The sequence below is a fragment of the Solea solea genome, chromosome 5 (genome assembly GCF_958295425.1).
Source record: "Solea solea chromosome 5, fSolSol10.1, whole genome shotgun sequence".
Lineage (NCBI taxonomy): Eukaryota > Metazoa > Chordata > Actinopteri > Pleuronectiformes > Soleidae > Solea > Solea solea.
The window spans coordinates 10,293,260-10,314,880 of NC_081138.1; the positions used below are offsets into that span (position 1 = coordinate 10,293,260).

At 38.9% G+C, this 21,621-nt stretch overlaps 2 protein-coding genes across 4 annotated transcripts in view; one reads left to right on the top strand and one right to left on the bottom strand.

Annotated features, from left to right (window-relative positions):
* LOC131459443 (protein kinase C-binding protein NELL1-like) overlaps nt 1-21,621 on the top strand; it is a 223,294-nt gene that overhangs the window by 103,015 nt on the left and 98,658 nt on the right. The window lies entirely within an intron of this gene.
* On the bottom strand, nt 13,648-19,741 carry LOC131459444 (piggyBac transposable element-derived protein 4-like). 2 transcript variants are annotated; one of them, XM_058629298.1, is made up of 2 exons: nt 19,393-19,741; nt 13,648-17,117 (listed from the first exon to the last, which is right to left on the bottom strand). In XM_058629298.1, exons 1-2 carry the CDS (start codon nt 19,542-19,544, stop codon nt 15,071-15,073), a joined length of 2,199 nt encoding a protein of 732 aa, XP_058485281.1. In that variant the 5' UTR covers nt 19,545-19,741; the 3' UTR covers nt 13,648-15,070. The 2 variants fall into 2 exon arrangements, with proteins under 2 accessions (XP_058485281.1, XP_058485280.1); XM_058629297.1 differs by having other exon boundaries at nt 13,648-17,120; nt 19,393-19,740.

Consider the following 21,621-nt stretch of genomic DNA (forward strand, 5'->3'; position numbering starts at 1 on the left):
TTTTTTTTATTTTTTCTACATCTTCTACATTTTCTTAATATTTTTTATACTCTGTATAGATTTTAATTTGAGGTCTACTGACTCGTAGAACCCGCACAAGATTTCCAATGTGCCTGGACTATCTGTTTAAGCACAAATGGCAAATAAAAACCTTGAACCTTGATAATTTTCCAAATGTGTAACAAATATTCTTTATTGTATTAAAAATATTCTTCTCCCATAAAGAAGAAATAAGTAGCCCAAAACATGACTCTGCTAAAATGCTGAATTGATATTTATATACTTACAGTCTGAATAGTTAAGCATGCAATACGTAGGATTTTTTGGATTTTACCATATTTCACATTTTTAGTGACATTGGACAGTATCGGACCGATACTGATACTGGTATCGTTTTAGCTCATCCCTAGTTACAATGTGTTTCAATTTTTTTAAAAGCACTGATACACAATCATTTCATTATCACTATTATCATATCACCATTTGGTGTTGTTACATTTTTAATTTTTGTAGCACTCACAAATGTATCAACAAGAATAAATACAATTATAAATACAAATGACTATGAAGGTGTGACATTAACTGTAATGAATCTGACAAAACACATACATATAGTGTCTTGTTTATGAGCATAAACAATCCTAGTTTTACTTTGCATGTTGCATCTGCACTTAGTAGCCTGTTGCAAACTATTGTTGATGCTCGACCATGTTTACCAGTTTGAATGTTATGTTTATATTTAACTGTAGTAGTAATTATCATGATATGGCTTAGCAGGCAACTGCTAACTGTTTCACCCAGAGGAACAAATAATAAAAGGGGATATAGATGCAGTTAGCGGGTGGCTATAAATGGGAAAATAAGCAGTAATTTGGCTAGATAAAGAAAATGACAAGCTAAATGTCTTATTTACTCTACTTAGCAGTGTAGTGTTGCCACAATTAAGCAGTTTAATTGTTGAATTTGTCACACCAAAAAACAGTGAGAACTGCCAGACTACAATAATAGACAAGTAAACAGATAGGCAGGAGTAATAACAAAAATACTTATTTTTCTCTGCTCAGACGGTGGTGATGAAAGGCTGTCTGGTGTTAGGAAGGGCAGTGCTGTTCTCCAGGTGCTGTCCATGGTGCTAGAAGAGAACTTCTCTGGGAGCAGCGGGTGGATTGACTCAGCCTGTTGTGTACTACTGGCAAAGGTTTGCTGGAGTCACAGTGGGTGAGCACTCTGGTTAAAGGTCAATGTAATGAATTATAGTCATTTTCCTGAACGTCAGTGAACTGTGTGTGTGTGTGTGTGTGTGTGTGTGTTTTTACTCCCCTCCTTCCCCCTGTCCCACTTCTTAAACTCTCCTCTGGGTGGCATCCATATTTGCCATCTGCACTACACTGACTGTATGTGTCCCAACACTGCCAACGCTGTCCTTGGCAACGCTCCTCTCCCTCCCTCGTCCTCTTCCTCATATTTTTATTCATCCCTGCTTATTCCCGTTCAATTTCCTGACCGTTTCTGAGCTGTAGAGGATTGGGGTGGTAATCCTCAAGCCAGAGGCTTTACTGGCTTCCTGCTCTGCATGGTCCATGGGATGAGGCGTTTAAATTTCAACTGGAATTGAGCCTGAAACGTCCCATCCATGCAAACTAAAAAAAAAAAAATGCTCCAGGTAGCCCTGTGGGAGTGACTGCAGAATACCTACAGGCTTGATTTATTTCATTAACGTAGATACTTGTTTAGCCCCTGTTTAGCCCATGTTTCCCTATTAGATAGATTGTGCAGTTCAGTTAGATTCAATTCATCAGCTGTCATACAAGAGAAGGTTTATAATTTTCTCTCTAGCACATGTTAAAGCCTATTCTCCAGTTATATACTTTTATCTTGCTGCAGAGAAGAAAGGCAAACATCATGTAATATTTTATGTTTCAATAAATCTCATGAAATTGTGAAGTGCTTTGACTTGTTTTATATTTACATTTAGACAAACCTTTCCATTTGCTGATGTTACAACACATGCAGTGTATACTTTGCTCACTTTTTACATCTTTAAATCACTGCTTCTCTGTGCTATCACACCATTAGCCAAACACCAAATGTCTTTGACCTATTTTTTTTTTGCCCCCTTCTTTCCAACCTGACTGACTGAAGGTCATAAATGTAACAGTCTCACCTCACTGAAATATTTACTAATATTGTTTGAGAGCCTAATTGATTTGAAAAGGTGTCAAATTTGTGATATGTTGACTTGACAAAGTCAACATATCATATAAAATCTGATTTTCTGTGTGTTAAGTGGCCTAGGTTTTGAAATACTAGATGATGATTGGAGGCTGTTGTTTGTGTGTTTTGCCTGGAAGGTAAAGATATGGCTGTGGTCAAGTCTAGATAGAGGCAGACGCTCCTCTTCATTCATCCCCAATCAGTTAATTACAGCAGAAACTACAGGGACTAATGATCATATTCCACTGGGTGGTAATGACACAATTATGACTGTGAGGCCATCAGTCATCTCCACTTAGCTTAGACATTGTCCTTGGCCTTTCAGACACATTCCCCCACATTCTCTACCACACACACACACACACACACACACACACACACACAGGGAGAGAGAGAGAGAGAGAGAGAGAGAGTCATGAATAAGACAAAAACTCAGATGATGGAGTGTCAGAGAACTGAATTACTCTCTTGCACAGAGTTTGTGACATGACAGGGCATTTTGAAGGACAAGTGTTATATCCAACCTACAGCAAATGCACTCCTGCGACAAAAACTATGCATCAGTAGTGTAAATTATGTACGGTTTATCAAGTGATGAATGAATGCTGTATGTTGGCTCAGTTATCCACCCTTTTTGATAAAAATGACAGATTCTATGTCATTTCCTTTGCCAAGACTCCTGACTGAATTTATTCTGAAGTTCATCTTTATTTGGGGATTGATTTTAGCTGTCAGAGCACATGTCAAGGATTTTCGCTTGGTGTAGTAATTTCCTGCTCGACTCGAAGTGCTTTATGACCCAAACACTCTGCCAGGCCACCGTACATTCTCACGCCATATTTAACCGCTGGCAATTAAACCAAACAACAGCCCTTTGTCGTTTCTCTCACAGCACTAATTTAATGCTCCAGTGCAAACAAGATGAGCTGTGACTTCTTACGGAAGTGAAGATGATGACATGCTCACTCTATGTCTGTAGAGAAAATGCATTCACTCTACTGAAGGTCAGATGATCTAACTGCTATAGTGTGGGTAAAATATATCACTCTTGAAGACCACACTGTAGATTAAATCAATATATGCACAGCATTGACAGAAGAATTAAAAACGTCATGTAATCTATTGGCTTTGAAGAGACCTTTTTTTTTGCTTCAGTTTGAGTTTACACTTTGCTGCCATCTTAGCATTTACTGGGGCTACGACAGTTTATTCTTTTTTAGGGAGTATTGCCTAGGGGTATTTGAAGCAACTGAGGCATTGCTGGCCATACTAACACAACAACCACATCTGTCAATCAAGAAAATACAGTCACAAAAATGAAAATACCTCTATAATGAAACCTATATTCTGAAAATCACTGACAATTGAGGCTGTAATTTGTAACAAAACTACTTTAATTTGGTTTTGTATCTTTTAAACTGATCTTTTGGGGTCTTTTTTGGGGAGATTTTGAGGAGATCGGCATCGGTTATATTTGAGTGTGGAACAGACCACTTTAAAAGGAGGGGGAGTAGAAAATCTGAAGGAAGATGTTTTATATCACAGAGATGTCTGAAACAAATGTGACAACCACATTTAGCCCAGTTTTACATTGAAGTTTATATGTCTTTTGATGTATAAAATACAAAGTATATACTCTTATCTCTTATATGTCCTATTTTCGTAGTTGACTATATTCATTTGCATATACATATACTGTATACAGTATGTTTCCACCAATAAAAGCCTGGCATGTTTTGGTGTCAACAGCACAGAGTCCCAGGAGTTAAAAATATTTAAGCTCTAAACTCAATTGTGCCGCGCTTCAAAGGGGCTTAAAAAACTGTCTCGTGGCAACAGCAGGAGCCTCATCTTGTGCTTTCCCAAAAATATCTGCCAAGCCCTTCCAGCTATAATACTGATGCTCAAAGTACAAAGCCTCAGCTCTCTGCACCTATTACCAAAAGCATGTCATCTGTGGCTGTCTTTGAGAAGTATATTTGAGCCTGGGTACAGCAGTTCAGGTTTGCCAACACAGTGAGGGAAGAGTTCATCAATGTATTCAAAGTTTACATGATCAAAGCTGTGCATGAAGCGTTGTTATTTTTTTATAAGTCTCCCTCGTTGTGCAGTACAAGTTTTGTCTTCTAATGAAGTCCAGAAGCAGCAAGTATAGCAAAGTGTCGATTATCATCTGCTGTTTGCTAGTTCAAAGGAGAGTTGACAAGCTATAGTTTCTGCAAACAATTCTGACGGTTTATAACAGAGAACTCACAAGTGTCTCTCAGGCAAGGGTTCTTCCTGTGTGTGTTGTATTTGCTATGGAATTGGTTAGGTTTAGGGCGAAGATGTGAATTGTGGTTAGGTTAAGCTTAGTGTTAGGCGTCAACTGGTTATAATTAAAAGAATATGTCACTGCTGGAAAAATGAATGTTTATTAAAACTGGGTCATCTGTGATGATGAACGACAACAACTAAGCATGAATGCTAACGCTATCTGGAGGCTAATGCTATCAGCTATCAGCATGTTTGCAGCTATCAAACACCCAGATTTTGGAGAAGACACTGAAATGTAAAAGCTGGAAATTCAGAGGGTTTGCCGTCTCCATTTCCAGCAGGAAGACAACACTAATACTCAACTCTATTTCTGCAGTATACAATGTGATAGTTGTCAGCAGTAAACATTTAATACGCTAATGTTAATGTTTAAACGCTTAATGGTTGACACCTATGTTGGGATCTGTGCAATTCTTCTTTAAATTATCTGTGCAATAACCTATATACGTATGTGCAATAACTCAAATTACAACCATCTCTAGATTATCCATTCAATACTGTATATAGTGTACATCTCTCCTGTATATTTTGTACATATTGACATTTTTATTTTTACATAGGAGTGCATATGTTTACATATGTTTACACATTTTTACGTTTATCTTCATCCAGATTTTACTTTGTGAAGTATAAAGTCATTTTTTTCACCTTACCCTGCATTTATGTGTACACTGCAGTTCAACTGTAAGGACTTGTGGAAGGAGGCTTCATAGTTATTGATTTGCTGTCATATTACTTACTATACTACACAATTTTATTTACACCATACAAATTATGCAATTGTCATCAATCAACAATGTAGCTTAGTAACCTTTTATCTAATAACACTCCAATGTAGCAACACTGAGGACTAGAAACCATAACTAATATGAATTAAAATGTTTAATAAAAACAAAAAGATAAATGTGAGACTTATTATAGCTCATCCTGAGCATCAACAGTCTTTATAGAAACGTTACTGCTTTTCAGGGGCTGAGTATCTTCCGCTGATGTCCTGAACAACACAGGCAGGCAAAAAAAGACAATGAGCACATTAGCAATGCAAAGTATTTGTGTTTACAGTCGCATAGAAATAAATGAACTGTAAAGATGCTAACGTTAGCTCAGCTGGCATTACATGTCAACAGGGATGAACATGGTGGTAAAAATAAATATAAAAATGTGGCGAGTGTAAAGAGGGAACCAATCAAAGAAATTAAATATTGCCTCGGTTAAAGGAGCTAATAGGGCTTACGAGGTCCTGCTCGTAGCCGACTGGTTGCTGCCACCTTGAGACTTTCACACAAAGATTTCTGTTTACACCAATCAAGCACTGTTTCAAGGACATGCAAGTTAAACTCCACTCCAGAGGCAGGAGACGTGGTTCAAAATGTTAAAACAATGTGTACACTTTATTATAAGAATCTTTTAAAAGCACAATTCAACCATTCATGCCAAGAGGCTCATTGGTGAAGTGAAGCTAGTGAGTTGAGGAGTCCAAAAATCACCAGCAGCACCACCGGAAACTAAAACAAGATACAAGAATTGATCACACACAAAACAAACAGGGCAAATTGTATTCAAACTAAACAAAATATATTGCCCAGAATAAGTAATAACAAAGGAAAATAACAAATAACTCAAGCTATATATACAAATGAATGACCACAAATGAATCATATACAAAACAAAACTAAATATGATTGCCCAGAATAATTACAAAGAAAGTGATAATTCTATATATCACTACATAAAGCAATTAAATGCCATATGCCCTAAACAAACATCTATAATACAAAAGTTTATTAAATCAAATTAACCAAAATAAATAAATCAATAAATAAAAAAGGGCAGGTAGAATAACAAATCCAAGTAAATAAACAAACTAAAAATAAATTAAGATGTCATTATAAAACAAATCAAGGCAGTCATGCAATGCAAGCCACCAACACAGAAAACAGGGATCCGACTACTAGCAGGCCCAGGCCCACGAGAGCCAAGGCAGCTGCCCCGAAACACCAGGAGCAATGTGGTGGCAGAGACACAGCCGCGGGACAGCAGCAATGAACAAAGCCATTGAGACAGAGCAGCAGAGACTCTGTAGAAATAAAGTCGAGACAAAGCAGAGACAAAGTCGTTTTGGTAGCCGGCTTGGCTGTTGTTTCCCATTCACCTTCGGGATCCTGAAATGTGTCTCCAGGACCCATCTATGTGGCACAAAGCTGGGGTTCTCCGTTACACATACGGCAGTTTCCTCAGCCAATTTCTTAATTTCTTCATCTTCACCGACAGGCAGGTTTTTCCCCTCAGCTGCAGCCGGTGCCCGCCAACGCCACCAGCCGGCTCCTTGTTTTAACTCCCTACCCTCACCAAGAGGCAGGTCCGCTGCCGCTGCCAGATGCTTTTCCCTCAGCAGCAGCCAGTACCGCCGCCAGCCGGCTCAGGCTCCTTATTCTCACTGACACTGAAAGTCAATGCAGTGCAGTGTTCAAACGGGACATGATGAAAAAAAATGTGTGCGACAAGTTTATATGCAAAGTCTATTTACAGACACAAGTGTGAACATGTTCAACTTTGGGGGTCAAGATGTAAATAGCATGAACGCAGCACAAGTAGAATAGCTGACAAACCTGCATGCATCCATTTTTTTTATCAAGTTGGTTAACATCTGACATTGTGCAGATATTTTTGCTGTTCGCCTCGGATAGCTAATTTTATTGAATGACTATGTCCATGCGTTTTCTGTTTTCATATTGATAAATGGGTGTACTTTTAATCCAGCCTTAAACTTGTTTTTTCCTGTAAATCCAAAATGACAGAATATGTAGTAAAGAGATAAGTTGATTGTTTCATGGCAGCTGTTGAGCTTAGTGTGTATATGTTGTCAGTTGAAGGTTGTAACAAGTGAAGAAAGACAAAACTGTGTCTTGTGTTTACATGCTTCCTCCCAAAAGGCTTTAAACATTTATTTGTTCAGCTGGGAAAGGTTGAGCATCTATTAAAGAGCAGATGGTGGTTTTTGGGTGACCTTCATTTGAATGTCCTGCAGAAAGAAAAAAGGAAGTCCCCTCTGGTGGATGACTTACACCTAACAATGTGCACATTTCTGTATTGATTTAATGGCATTGTAAAATATTGCATTCTATATTTTTAACACAGTTTATGTTAAATACACTCAGAAAACAGGCTAGCTAGTTGTTGTACTTGAGCAGCTTGCTGATCTTTATAGTTTGCTCACACTGAGCTGACAACTACAAGCCAAATGCAACAGAACAGTGCATGTCCATCTTGCTTCCACAAAGTCAAACACAATGCAAAGGTTGCTCAACAAGCCACTGTCGGTGATCATTTAATTGAACCTATCTTCATCAAGTTGCATTTTCTTACCTAACATGGCAGTTTCTATACCAAAAGAAATAATGTAAATGATTAGTTTTTTTACCCCAGGGAACTGCAATCACATCTAATAGAAAGCCAATATTTGCAGAGATAAATTGTTCTAACCTTTATCATTATACACAGTAACGGATCAAGCCAAAGCTGCAAATGAGTGTCAGTGCCGCTGTGTGAAGAGCAGTCGAGCAAGCACAGGGACAGCTGATTGACATGATAATTGAGCCCTGGGTTATTCACATGTTAGATCATTTAATGAGTCACATAGTAGAGAGTGTATCCTCTGCTTGGGAGCTGTTGACTTCATTAAGAACAGTAATGGTGTGTAATGATGTGATAAGGCTTTAGCCTGTCAGAGTGCAGCACCAGGGTTTTGATAACCTGCACCATAACCATAATGACAGGGCACATATGCTGTCTGATTGGCTCAGGCTTGGGGTCAGTGATCAGGTTTCCCAAAGACGGAGTGTTGGGGTTGGCAGGGGGGTATGTTTCTGTTTGAATGTTTATCTACTTTTTGTAATGATTGGCTTTGCTATGAAAACGGTACTTGCGATTAAATATGTTTTTTGGTTATGTTATAGCGACCCCCCCAATCTGAGACTTCACTACTTCATTTATCGCAAGCTTGGCGATGCTGTATAGAGTCGGTAGCTTGTGCATATCACGCCACATTTAGATGCAGTCAGGAAAAAAAAAGTGTTTGCCCCCCCAGAGCAAAAGTCAAACTCTGCCTATGAGGTTTACACAGTGAATAATACTTTGAGAGGTTTGTACCACTCAGTGGTGACACATGTTAAGCTGATTATGTACTTGTGTCATAACCTTTGTAGGAAGTTTACTATGTTATAAGTTATTTAAGTATATATTTTTCCATTCATCCTCTTCTGTATCGTTTTCACCACTTGAAGTCTATCTACAGCAGGGGTGCCCAGTTTGTCGATCGCGATCTACCAGTTGATCGCAAATGTGGTGTGGGTAGATCACATAACATTAAAAAATAGACGTCAGACTATCATCCATCCCGTCACTTGATTGATATACAGGGCAGCCAGTCAGATGACATCTGACTTTTTCTGACACTTAGGTCAATGCCCATGCGCAAACAATGGCGCAGTGCAGCGCAGTGCAGCAGAAAAACTAACAAGATAGCTAGCGAGTTACCGCCAATTTTCAGCACTCTTAACGCACGTTCTTAAACGTAAGAAAGGGTATAAAAAATATGTGGAGGAGCTGGACCAAGTAAAATACAAAAACTTCTCACTTACAGAATAGCATACAGAATGGGAGGAGGACTTTTTTTTCACGATGAGTTGTCCGGACAGCAGTCATTTTTCTCACAACGTACTTCAAAAGCGAAAGCCGCCACCGAAGCATCATTTCGGATGATTCACCTCATCGTTAATAACAAGAAGTCCTTCCAAGGCAGAGAAATGGTAAAAGAGGCATTCGTTGAAGCAGCTGACTCATATGCAATATGGGCTCATGTGGTTATGCAGGGTACATCAACATACATTGTACATGTACAAAGAATTCTCAATATATTTATAAATAAATATATGTTTTGCATTTTTGTAGTAGGTAGATCATTTTGACTTGGATTTTATGAGTAGCTTGCATGCTGAAAAAGTGTGAGCACCCCTGATCTACAGCATATCCTGCCACTCCTGGCTAAGTGCTGGTTGCTTCATTGAAATAGTCCCCTTTGTATAAAACAGGACCATTTGGGGATTCATTTTTTTCTGTAATGTGTCTGTGGATCATATTTGCAGCTCCCCCAAAATCAATCATGGGTAGCACTTATGTACAGTACAGTGCCACTAATTTCAGGCTAGCCAGTCCACCGGCTTCTTTCACAGCCTTGTTGCTGTCTTCTTTGAGTGCATTTTCTGTTAGAAATAGGAATACAAATTGAATTCATACTGTTCTTTCTCCCTCACTTACTCACTTAAACACTTATTCACACATACAAACTCAATCACTCAGTGTCTGTCTCACACACACGCACATAAAGACACAGTCACACTCATCATAATTGGTCCATGTGCTAGGAATGGTCAAAAGGCAGGTTCTGCAGATGTCCTGTCACTCTGCAGCATCCGCTTGTTTTAAAAGCTGAAATAGTTCCATACAACAAACATACTGTTCCTCTTTGACATTGAAGTGTCAGGTTCTGTTGAAGCCACTGTACAGGAGGTATCCTCCCTCCTCCTTCAGGCAACTGCTCTGATCTGGCTTGCAAAGCACTTGACGTGTGCTGCTCTCGCTTTCAAGTCACATTAGTGTCGAGAGTCTAATTGGCGCCTTTGCAGTTAGAAAATCTGCTTGCAAAATTAAAACAACTGCAATTAACTGTTCAGCCATAAGCTCAGCCATAGACTTATTTGATGTTGTACAAGTGAAAAAGTGAAGCCCAGGAAGTTAGCCACTATGGGGTTACCTGAGTGGTTGCAACAATAACTCAGTTTAAATGGAAATCTCTGGGAAAATTAGCCTTTATCTCACTTGATTTATTCTGTCAGTCAACATTTTTCTATGGAATCAATGTTAATTTTCTTCAACAGAACATGAAGCCAGTTTTTCTATATTATGTTCCCGTGTTGCCACACGGTTAGTGCAGTGGTTAGCACTCCTCACAGCAAGAAGACTGGAGTTCATGCCACAGTTGGAACAAGGGCCTTTCTGCATGGAGTTTGCATGTTCTGTGTTTGTGTGTGTGTGGGGGTTTTCTCTGGGTTCTCCGGGTGTGAATGTGAGAGTAAATGGTTGTTGTTTGTTTCTATATGTGGCCCTGCGATGGACTTGAGAACTGTCCAGGGTGCAGCCCGCCTATCGCCCTATGTCAGCTGAGATTGGCACAGCACCCCCCTGTGGAGGATAAAGCGGTAGAAAATGGATGTCCCTGTGTAGAGAAATATGGAGTGTGATTGACAGCAGGTATTGTCCCATAGTTGCCCGGTCTCGAGTGATGTCTTTGAACTTGTAGTTTAAAAAATTGACATGGCTACTGTTAAATTAAATTGATGTTTCAGTGAAGTTTGTTATGCACTCTTGTTTTGGTTAAAGACCACAATAAAGAACGTGATGAACATGGACGCTTGGTTTAAAGAGCGGTTATAAGAAGAGGTCTGCTGTTCCTCACACCTATACAAACCATTACTTAAAGAATATGAGGACATACTGTATAATTGGGGGTGAATTTCAGGCTACAAATCACTGCTACGGAATAATTCATCAAGTAAGCGTACATTGAATGCTAAACTAATGCAAACCCTAATTTAAGTCCAAGTGGAAATACATAGTGTTTCTCTGCAGATATGGAATGCAGAAAGTATGGAGGGGCCCTAAAATGCCACTACCTCAGCATATTTCTATGAACCATGAACTACATCATGTACTTCAACTTCACTACTGTAAATACTCATACATAGAAAAGTCAGATAATAGTTCCAAAACATTAAATAAGATAGTGATATTAATAATAAAACAAAGCCTATTTTGTCTGTTGTCATTACACTTTGTCAGAGTCGGAGCTTGCTTTAAAGTGATTAATCTCCCATGAAATAGAAACAAAGATTTTCCTCCTGAAGCTTCTGCTTTATGGCTTGAGACATTAGATTCAGTGCAGTGCCTTCAGAAATGCTCCCAATTTAACTTTCAGAAGAAAACCAAATATTGTCTGTGGTTGTGACTGACAGAAGGTTAAACATCTCTTATCTGCAGACACATGATATATAATCACAGAGGGATGCTCACATCACTCTACCTGAGAGTCTGTTCTGTCTGCTAATCCACTGTGAAGGGAGCTATCAGCCTATTAATCACAGGCACAGTAATGCCATGGCTGCACCTGGCTGCTAATGTGTGTGTTCACATACAGCATCTGCCCAAGGTGCATCATCTCAGGTTCTACTCAGTCTTGGGTTTATGTATCACTCCTGCTTCTTGCTACCTTATCTGTCTTTATCTGTCATTTTAATGAGGGGCCATTATGTTGCTACATTTATGTTTAATATTTAATATACATTTATGAAAATATTCTGTATTTTCAGAATAGTTAACTAAAATGTAAGTAAAATCCTGTTCATTCAACAGTGGGTTGTTTTTCTGACCATTGTTGAAGAAGAAAGATAAATGTTTTTAAAGTCAACATTTAAAAACCAACTGCAACAAAATAAGTTATGTTTTTATTATTTTATGTTTATATTTATATGATTTTAGCCTATGGTGCCTTGCCTATATGTCTACAGTGTCACAGTGACAATAAATCTATCTCACATTACTTTGTCTGCTTTTGTGTTTGATTAAAAAATCCTCTTGGAAGACATCAGTCCTCCATAAAACTGTGTGGTTTACAGTTTTTTCCTTCATTCTTGTTGACAGGGTTTTGCTGCTTTACCCTCTGCCTTAAAATACTCAGAAGGTGTTATGTCGGATTAATGTCAGGGGGCACATTTGAACAGGCCACAATCTTAACTCCTTTTTCCTTTAAACCGTGTGAGTATTAAAGTGTGTTCAGGATCACTGTCGTGTTTGGAAATATTTCTCCTGCCAAGGTTCTCCAGCCTTGGAGTCACCTATTCATTTATGCTTTGGATGGTGTATATAGACTTGTACTTACATTTGCATATGTGCCTTCCATGTTTCACAGTGTGGTAGTACTACCCCATCTGACCCCAAAATATTTTTTTTGTTTTTGTTTTGCGTTACTCAAGACTACAAACACTAATTCTAATCTTGGTCAGACTTCATAGATATGTGAGCCATGAGGTTTTGGTAGATTTAGTGTAAGACCAGCTCTATAGTACCTTCTGAGCTTAACTATTACTTTTAACAGTATTCCATATGAGATCAGGCTCTAAATAGGATATGAGACGCTCTGCTATGATGTGCAGATTATCACCATCATTTATTATTTAATTATTAGCAGTCACTCACACAATGCTTTCTATCCCCACTTATGAATGATTCCCAGAGACACTGCTTATGAATAAAATACCACGTTTGACCTTCATATACCACAACTGAGAATGTTATTTGATACCTCAGACTGTTAAGGTCATTGCAGTCTTGAGATTAACATCATGGCCCCTCACCTGACATCAGCAATAGTAGTGTTAATGAAAGCGTTGCATGATTTTGATGCTAATGAACAAAAACTGTCAGCTGACTGTGTATTCACCTCACTTCATCTGTACAGGTCCAATTATGGAGGCTGAGAGCAGCTCTCAGTTTTACACCTTTGACTATTAACACTCATAGATATAAACCAGGACAGCACTAGCAGTATGTAGGCTTCATGATAACAAGCCTCTTCTAGGACAACATAACAGACAATAATAGACTAATAAAGAGCTAATAGAACTGATGAATGTACCTGACATTATAGTGGTCAAAAAAAGACATTTTATAAATTATAGTGTCATGGAGTTGAAGGAATAAACAGAATAAAAAGAGGTTGATGGATAAGTCAGTCTGAGAAAAACTATAAATTACTTACTGTAATGTTTAAAAATGATTAGTTTCTCTTTTTTCATATACATATTTATCATCACTATCATGTTTCCAGAGCTTCTCCTCCAAGGTGATGATGATGCCATGATTGGAACTCACATATGCAAAACATTTATGTGATGATCTTCTTTGGTCTTAGTGTTATACGCTTTTCCAAATGCATTCAACACAACATGTTAACAATGTTAAAGCTTTTCTACTCCACCACAAAATAAAAATATTATACACAGATCCCTTTTGAAATAGTTTATTCTGCTTTGACAAAACACCAAAAAGAACAACTCCAAGTCACCATTTCTACTCCAAAGAGAGGTAATACTGTACATCAGTGGTAACATGAGTTCTGATTAAAAAAAATGCTTTTGCAATGTATCAACAGTATATATTTCAAAATGACTATATTTCAGATAGGGCTGCCACCTTATGGTCGACCAGAATAATCATTGGTTGGCGAGATTTCATTGGTCGTTTAATCACAGTGGGGAAAAGCTTAGGAAGCTGCCTACTGATGGGCTACTGAGTTTTGGAGCAACAGTAACTCATTGGCTGCCAGTCATTTTCAACACAGTGGCCGACTTGACGTCTTTAGCAGTCAGTGGCAGCCAACGATGTAACAGTCACAGGCGTAGTGACATTGTCAGTGACAGGGTAGTGTGGAAGGTTCCAATGTTTGTAATTTGTCCTTATAACCTATGCTGCTGCATCTTCATCTAGAGTCACATTATTGTGGTCGCTGGAAGTCAAGCTGAAGATGCCAAATCTAGCTGAGTGTGATAAATGTTGCCAGAAACCAACTTGGCCTCATCCTCAACTGCTGAGGTTGGTGGAAATGTCAAAGATTAGATGAGCTGCCAAAAAGTTACACACATAGCTGCACCAACCACACAACCTAAAATCTGCATGAGGACAGAAACAAATGCTTGAGTAACCAGTTACTCTTATGTGTCATAAATAAATTAAACACAAACTCTAAACATCAAAACAAGAAAAAAAACATCAGAGAAAATAGTGCATGTGTTATAATAGACAGTGGACAGTAATTGGCAGTTCATTGAAGACTTCTTAGCATAAATCTATTTGCACTCATAAAGCACCATCACCACATCAGTGAATACCAGTGAAGTAATATCCATGAATGTCTTCATCAAGCATCTTAGTTATAGATATTAAGGGCATGAAATCAAGTGTGTGTGTGTGTGTGTATCGGGGGGGGGGGGGTCTATTTCAAATGCAGTCTTGCCAGCAGTGTTATGGGTTACACTGTCTCATCTTATGATGCTGAAACCCTGACTCACCAGGCGTGAGATTACTTCTCAAGGTTGGTTTAGATGACAGTTACATTTTCAAAGTTTTGTAGACTTTAGATATAATATTTGAATGCACCATGAAGCAGTAGGCCACATAAACTTACCAGTCACTTAACAATCTAGCTCATGTGTACATTCAAGATAGTATTTCTGGGCTTGTTGGACAGTTTACAGGGTTTTAGATACTTTGTATTTGTGTGGCAAATAACAGGATATTTAAAAAAAAGAAAGAAAAAAAGCCTTAAATTTGAATCATCATCATCAAACCAAGGCATCTGACAATTGTGACCAAACGCAGGTGTTTATAAAAGGCAAAACAGGTAACCATTAAAGGCCCTTCACACAGACTAGATACAGATCCTGTTGCTTCTGTGCCACTCACTATAGCAGTTCCTTGAAGTTGTGAAACAAAGTGTTTTTTGACAAGTACGGCAGTAGACTGGTGATTTTCTTTTGCAGACCACACATGACCTTCTGCCAGCAGTAGCCCGCTTCCTAGGGGCCACATTACTCATTTGTTCTACAAAATAAGCTGGCAGGTGACCTGAACCTGGAACATCAGAAGCTGTAGAAGAGGGCTCCTCATTGGATAGAGGAGGAGGTGGCACTTTGGAAAAGGAGCCAGGTGTTTCTTTAGACACAGCAGTCAAAGGCACATGGCAGCAGGACCGGGATAAAGTGGGCGGAACATTAGCTGCAGAGGCTGATGCCACTGAAGAGGGTCCTTTAAAAGGAGAGGTGGGCAACATAAAGTTTTGTGGAGCAGACCGGCGTGGAGTAGAGCCAATCTCAGCCAGGGACAAAATCAGTTGTTCTCTAAAGTTTTTCTGTGTTATTATTGGCATGTTGTGCAATTTGCACATTTCTTTGTGTAGGATGAATGCATTTACAGTGGCTATGTCCACAAAGTGATAAAACAGGGTTTTGTACCATTTCTGGGTTTTATGGAGAACATTGTAGTATCTAATAAGTGCATCTGACAAGTCTACGCCACCCATGTGACGGTTGTAATCTTTGATGCAGCCTGGGATAGTTACCTGCTTCACTGTCCACTGTCCATCTTTGTTTTTCACTTTGCGCTGCACCATGTCATTGCTGTATGCTTTGTGTAAAGTGGAGCACATCGAAACCTCTCGTGCATCTAACCACTTGACAAACAACAGCTTCCCATTTCTGACCCACCGGATAGCTCCCCTTGCTGTGTTCTTGGTCATGTCATTTCTTTTGCTTTTGGGATAACCAGCTACAGTGGAACGGACAGTTCCACATGCCCAGATTTTTCTCTCAAGAAGGTCACGGAATAGAGTTGGACTGGTGTAAAAGTTGTCCACATAGAGCTTGTATCCTTTTCCTAAAAAGGGAATGTTTAGCAGTCTCATGACAGCATCGTAGCCTATCCCTTTTCCTGTAGGCTCACTGTCTCTCCCACCATACACGAAAAAGTTAAGAGTGTAACCACATGTTGAGTCAGCTAACACAAACAACTTGAAGCCCCATTTAGTGGGTTTGTTTTTAATGTACTGCTTGAGTCCTATCTTTGCTTTACTTGCCACCATCCGTTCATCTATAGAGATATGCTGGTGAGGATGAAAAAAAGTGTGGCATGCCTCCAAAATGTGCTGATATAGTGGCTTTATTTTGCAAAGTCTATCATACCCTGCTGTCCCCTTCTTCTGGTCATTTGTTGCTTCAGCTGCAGGGTCATTCATGTGCAGACTGCGGGAAATGGCTAGGAAGCGTCTGCAAGGCATGACAGAGGCAGGAAATGGCAGGCTGAACAGCTTAGATCCTCTCCAGAACTCTTTAAGAGTTTTGAGTGGCACAAGACCCATGTAGAGAACAAGGCTGATGAAGGAGTACATATCTGCTGTTGTGACATGGACCCAGCTTTCCCTCTGGCTTTGATATTTCTTTTCACCATAGGCATTGGTGTTTCTCACCAATGTATTAACAACTGTTGTGGAAAAGAAAAGCTGGAACAGTTCAAGTGGTGTGTAATTCGCAGTCCTGTTGAGCTGTGGACCTACTTCTCTCTCAGGTCTGAACCGTGGCTGAGGAGGCACAATATCGTCCTCATCTATGTTGTGCCACCGCCCTCCATCATCCTCATCTTCCTCTGCTTCAAGCTGTGTTCCTGCTGGCCCCTTTTTCTTTCCCTTCTTCCTACGTGGTGTGGAAACTGTCCTCCCAGGATGAGGGCAGGAGTTTTTTTGGGGTGTAGTTGCATAGTGGAGCTTTTTTCTGTGTGGACGCTGTTCACATTTCTTCGGTGGAGATTTCAGGGATGATGACACAGGCGAAATGGACAAAGAGCAACAACGCTTTCTGGTTGCTCTTCTTAACAATGGTGTCTTTTCCCCCTTCTTCTCTGAACTCTCCTCATCAGTGAAGTCTCTGCTGTAAAAAAGTAAGATACAATTAGTAACATTGTAGGTAATGCTTTTTCCGTGGATAAAATACTTTCATAAACCCACTCTACATAGGTATGTTTAAATAACAATAAGTAATTGGTCACAATAAAGAAAATTCTGATGAGACTGAAGGTTTTAAAAAGCAACAAATTAAACAGTGTAAGTAAACATTCGTATTTCTAATATGTTATAATGGTTAAAGATCAGTTAATGGTGTAATATTATGAATAAGGAATAAGTCGGCAACTATTTGGGTGATATTTCAGTTTGCACCATGATTTGCTTGGGTGAGTTAGCCCATTCTATGTAATGCTGCAAATTATAAATTATTAATTTGTTTTTAATTTGTGCATTGTTTATCTGCATTTTGCCCATATATTACAATGCATGTATCCATACAGTTCCTTGGATAAAGCAGGCAAACAACAACAAAAAACAATCTATCACATCTATTAATGCTGAACCTAAAATGTGATTTGTTTTTCAATACAACAGACAATAAATGGGTGTTGGAGAAACTCTAATGGCTGGTTTACATTTGGTGTCAGAGAGAATTAAAATAGTTTAAAATATCAAATGTTTTTCATGTATTCAGATTCAGCTGACTACATTAAGCACAAAAACTATAGTGAGAGTCAGTCAGTTGTATGTCTTCATGCTGTCAACATGTATGTTTGCAGGGAACTGTGTGCATCACACGTGAAAAAAGGAGAGGCGCGGTGTGAAAACAGCTCTCTTGTACACGTTCAGATCAAAGCCAAACTTGATCCAAACTTTGTTCAAACTAATGCCGCTTTTCCACTACACAGTTGTTGCATGGCTCGACGCTACACGGTTTGGGTTATTTCCCATTACTATAGTCCATCCTCAACATGGGCCAGGTCGTCATTCATGGCTGCACAAAAGTGCAGTGACAGCGTTTTATACGCAACATGAACACACAAACTAGTGACGAGCAAAGCAGTTGTTTTTGGTGTACTGAGTTATGATGATTAGAATCATTTAATTAAAAAGATTAGTTCAGAACTTCCTGTATGACCAGAGTGCAGACACAGTCATTAATTAAAACACGGCTGAGCGGGTTTGTGATGCGGCTCATGAGCGCTGTGCGGCTCATCAGTGCTGTGGCTAAAATCACCAGACTCCTCTGTTAAATATTAAGATTTTTGAAATGTCCTTGCTAAACGTTGGAGATTAACGCATGTTTTTGAGATTATTTTCATGTTTTGAACTGATCTACAGTTTGGCATTGTGTCTAAGACTCTAAGTCCATGACTATTCCAGTGATGACAGTGATTTACTCCACCACCTTAGCAGAAAACACGTTTTAAGAGTACCAACATAGTATGCAGTTACGTTAACAGACAGACCCTTTCTTGCTCATTACAAATACACACACACACTCATTTTCCTTTCTCTCTCTCTGGAGAACTCATTTATACTCATTTATGTATAAAAAATACACTTGTATTCTGTGAAAGTGTTGGTTATATCCCTCACCAATCACTTCATTATTTATTATCATAATACATGAATAAAAGCCTGGGTAAGGAGTAAATTACCTCATTAAAATGTAACCACAATTAAATGGTCCATTACCTTGAATATAAATACAGATTGATGTGGATTTGAACAGTATTAGAAACGTTTTAGTTAATGTAAGTACAATACCAAAAGGTGCATCATTGGTGTAACATTTGTCTAGATATTTTATTACAGAAATATCATGTATTATACCTTTAAGCTAACAAACAATAGTTGCAATAGTTCCCCCCTCCCCCGCAGTGTGCACGCGACCACACGTGCACGAGCATGCTGTCGGAAGGAGGGTTGTGTGTGTGCGTTTAAAGACACTTTTTTGTGAACTTTGTGAAACAACATCAGAGGATCGGAGCCGGAAAACAGCAGCGTTAACTGGGCTTCTCATCAGACTCATACAGATGATGCGTTAAAGTTGAGTGCAACAAGATGTAGCGTAGATGCGCACAGTCTGCACGTGAAATGGACAAGCGTAACATGCATCGTTTTAATTCTACTTTAATATAAATAAAGCACGCAGCAGCTCTGATCATTACATTTGGAATTAAGCTGTTTTTCACCTTATATCGTCTTTTAAATCACGACACAACACACTTCATGCAGGTGTCCACTATAATATCATGATTTCACGACTTCACGACTGCATTTCTGAGCCATCACATACGTGGTATATCTCGGTTATTTTGGATTGAAGCCATCATGAACATGTCTGTACTCACTGATGTGATCCTCGGGGCAAACCTGTCGGAATGTAGTTTCCCTCCTCTTCCTTCTCCTCCTCCTCCTCCTCCAGACTGCAAGTGCTGCTCTCCGAGCCTAACGAGTCCGACTGAAGGTGCTGCAACTCATCTTCAGACTCTGACAGAAACATTCCTGAATCTGCTGGGAACTACAACTTTTCCTCAGAGTAAAAGTGTTGGCGCTTTGTCACCCGTGGCCGTGGTTAATCTCACTCTCTCCATACGCGCTATTCCTCAACGCTGTGCGGGGGGGAAATCCTTTTCCGCGGGTTCTTCTATCCGGATGTCCCGTCTACTATAGAGCGTATATGGTTAGAAAGATAGTTTCATTGGACGCGGTTACAAAGGGTTCACATAGTGCGGCCAATTAATGATAAGCATGTGAAGATACGCCCATGGGATTGGTTTAAGAACATAAAAGAACCTACAGCTGTTTGCCCATTGGCTTGTTTTACTTTTAACCGGTTATCCTTGATGACCTAACTGGTACATTCACACACACACACACACACATATATATATATATATATATATATATATATATATATATATATATACATGTATGTATGTATACACGCTACCAGTCAAAAGTTTTGACACTTCATTCAACTAAATGGAAAAGTGTGTCCAAATGTATATGTATATGTATATTTATATATATATATATATATATATATATATATATATATATATTTATATATATATACTGTATAAATGGTTGCAAAGAAATGGTAAACTCTGTGTTTTGTGAACCCATCCAACCCAACCCACACCTGTGGATTTCATTGCTCAATATACAATATTACATTTCCTCTTTGGCCAGTGTTATAATTACCATGGCTGCTAGAGGTCGCCCAACAATAAACTGTAGCTGTGTGGGCTCACGGGGCAAAGGTCAAAGGAGGAGGACAGTCTCCATAATATTTTGTGCAGTGATTTAAATGCTCTTTCACAATCTCCAGCATCTAAAACCTGGCATGCTGAACCACTAATGGATCTTGTCAGTCAAATAGTTCCTTGACACTGTAGCCACAGCTCACAGAAGTTTTTTCAGTGCAACTTGTCTGTAAGAATGTGGTCTCTCTGGTTCCCTACAGTATGTTCCAACATTAGCTAAAAACATATAAATACATTTAAGAATGAATGTTGATTATTCCATAAACATGGTAAGTAGTAGATGCTGTAATTTTTCTGGCTATGAACGCCAGAAAAACTGATCTATTGGATGTCTAGTTTATGTTATCAATGTTATGCTTTGTTTGGGTTATGTTGTCACTCAGTTCATGGAAAATGTGGCTATTAGCATTGAGAAGCTTACATTGTCTGATTCTTGAATCTTAATTTTATTCTTGTACAAGTGAGCATTTTTTTTATTACCTCATTATGGGCAAATCATGTTGGGTAAAACTCTCATATGTGAGGGCAGAAGCCTTGCTCCTCTCTAATGCTGTGTATTTGGCTGCTGCGTGGGCATGACATATTACACTAATATGTGTTTGAAAGTGCTATAGTCTCATGATCATCAGCATTATTCAGTTTGACCAGGCTGCTGCCTGACCTCGCTTCCCCTTTCCCATTAAAAGTCAGAGATAGTTGTGTTAGCATTATTGAAGAGGCTGAATAAATTCCCACTCCCGCCCCACTTATGACCCTAGTTTTCTCCAGAGTGTGGAGTGGCTCAATAAAAAGGGAAAGTTATGCTACATATACATCATGTGAATACTTAAACAAAGTCAGAAGGTTTTGTGTTCTTCCCTTGCACCCCCTTGCAATTTTTAAAGCAAATAAAGGCACCGTTCACAGGGGAAATTCCACACCCAAATACAAACACATGGGATTATTATTTTTGTAAACTAAGTCCTTGACGGAATTATTGTTGTACCCTTTATTTATTCAAGGCAAAGGGTATACAACAAAATTGTTCTCTAAAATATTATGTCACAAGCACAGCAAAATATGCATCTAATAAAGTCTAAATCTAAAAAGCATGCAGAAACTACTAAGTCTTTCTGTTTTCATGAATTATTCAGATCATCATAGCTGTGTTTTTAAATTCTTGAAAGTTTAAATGTTTTCATTTCACTCTCATTCTATCCCTTTGTGAATTTTTTTTTTATAGAACCATGTACCCAAGATTCTACATGTGACATTATTTATTTACTTTATCAACCTGTGTACATTATCCTGACCTGAAGCTGCAGTTCCCGT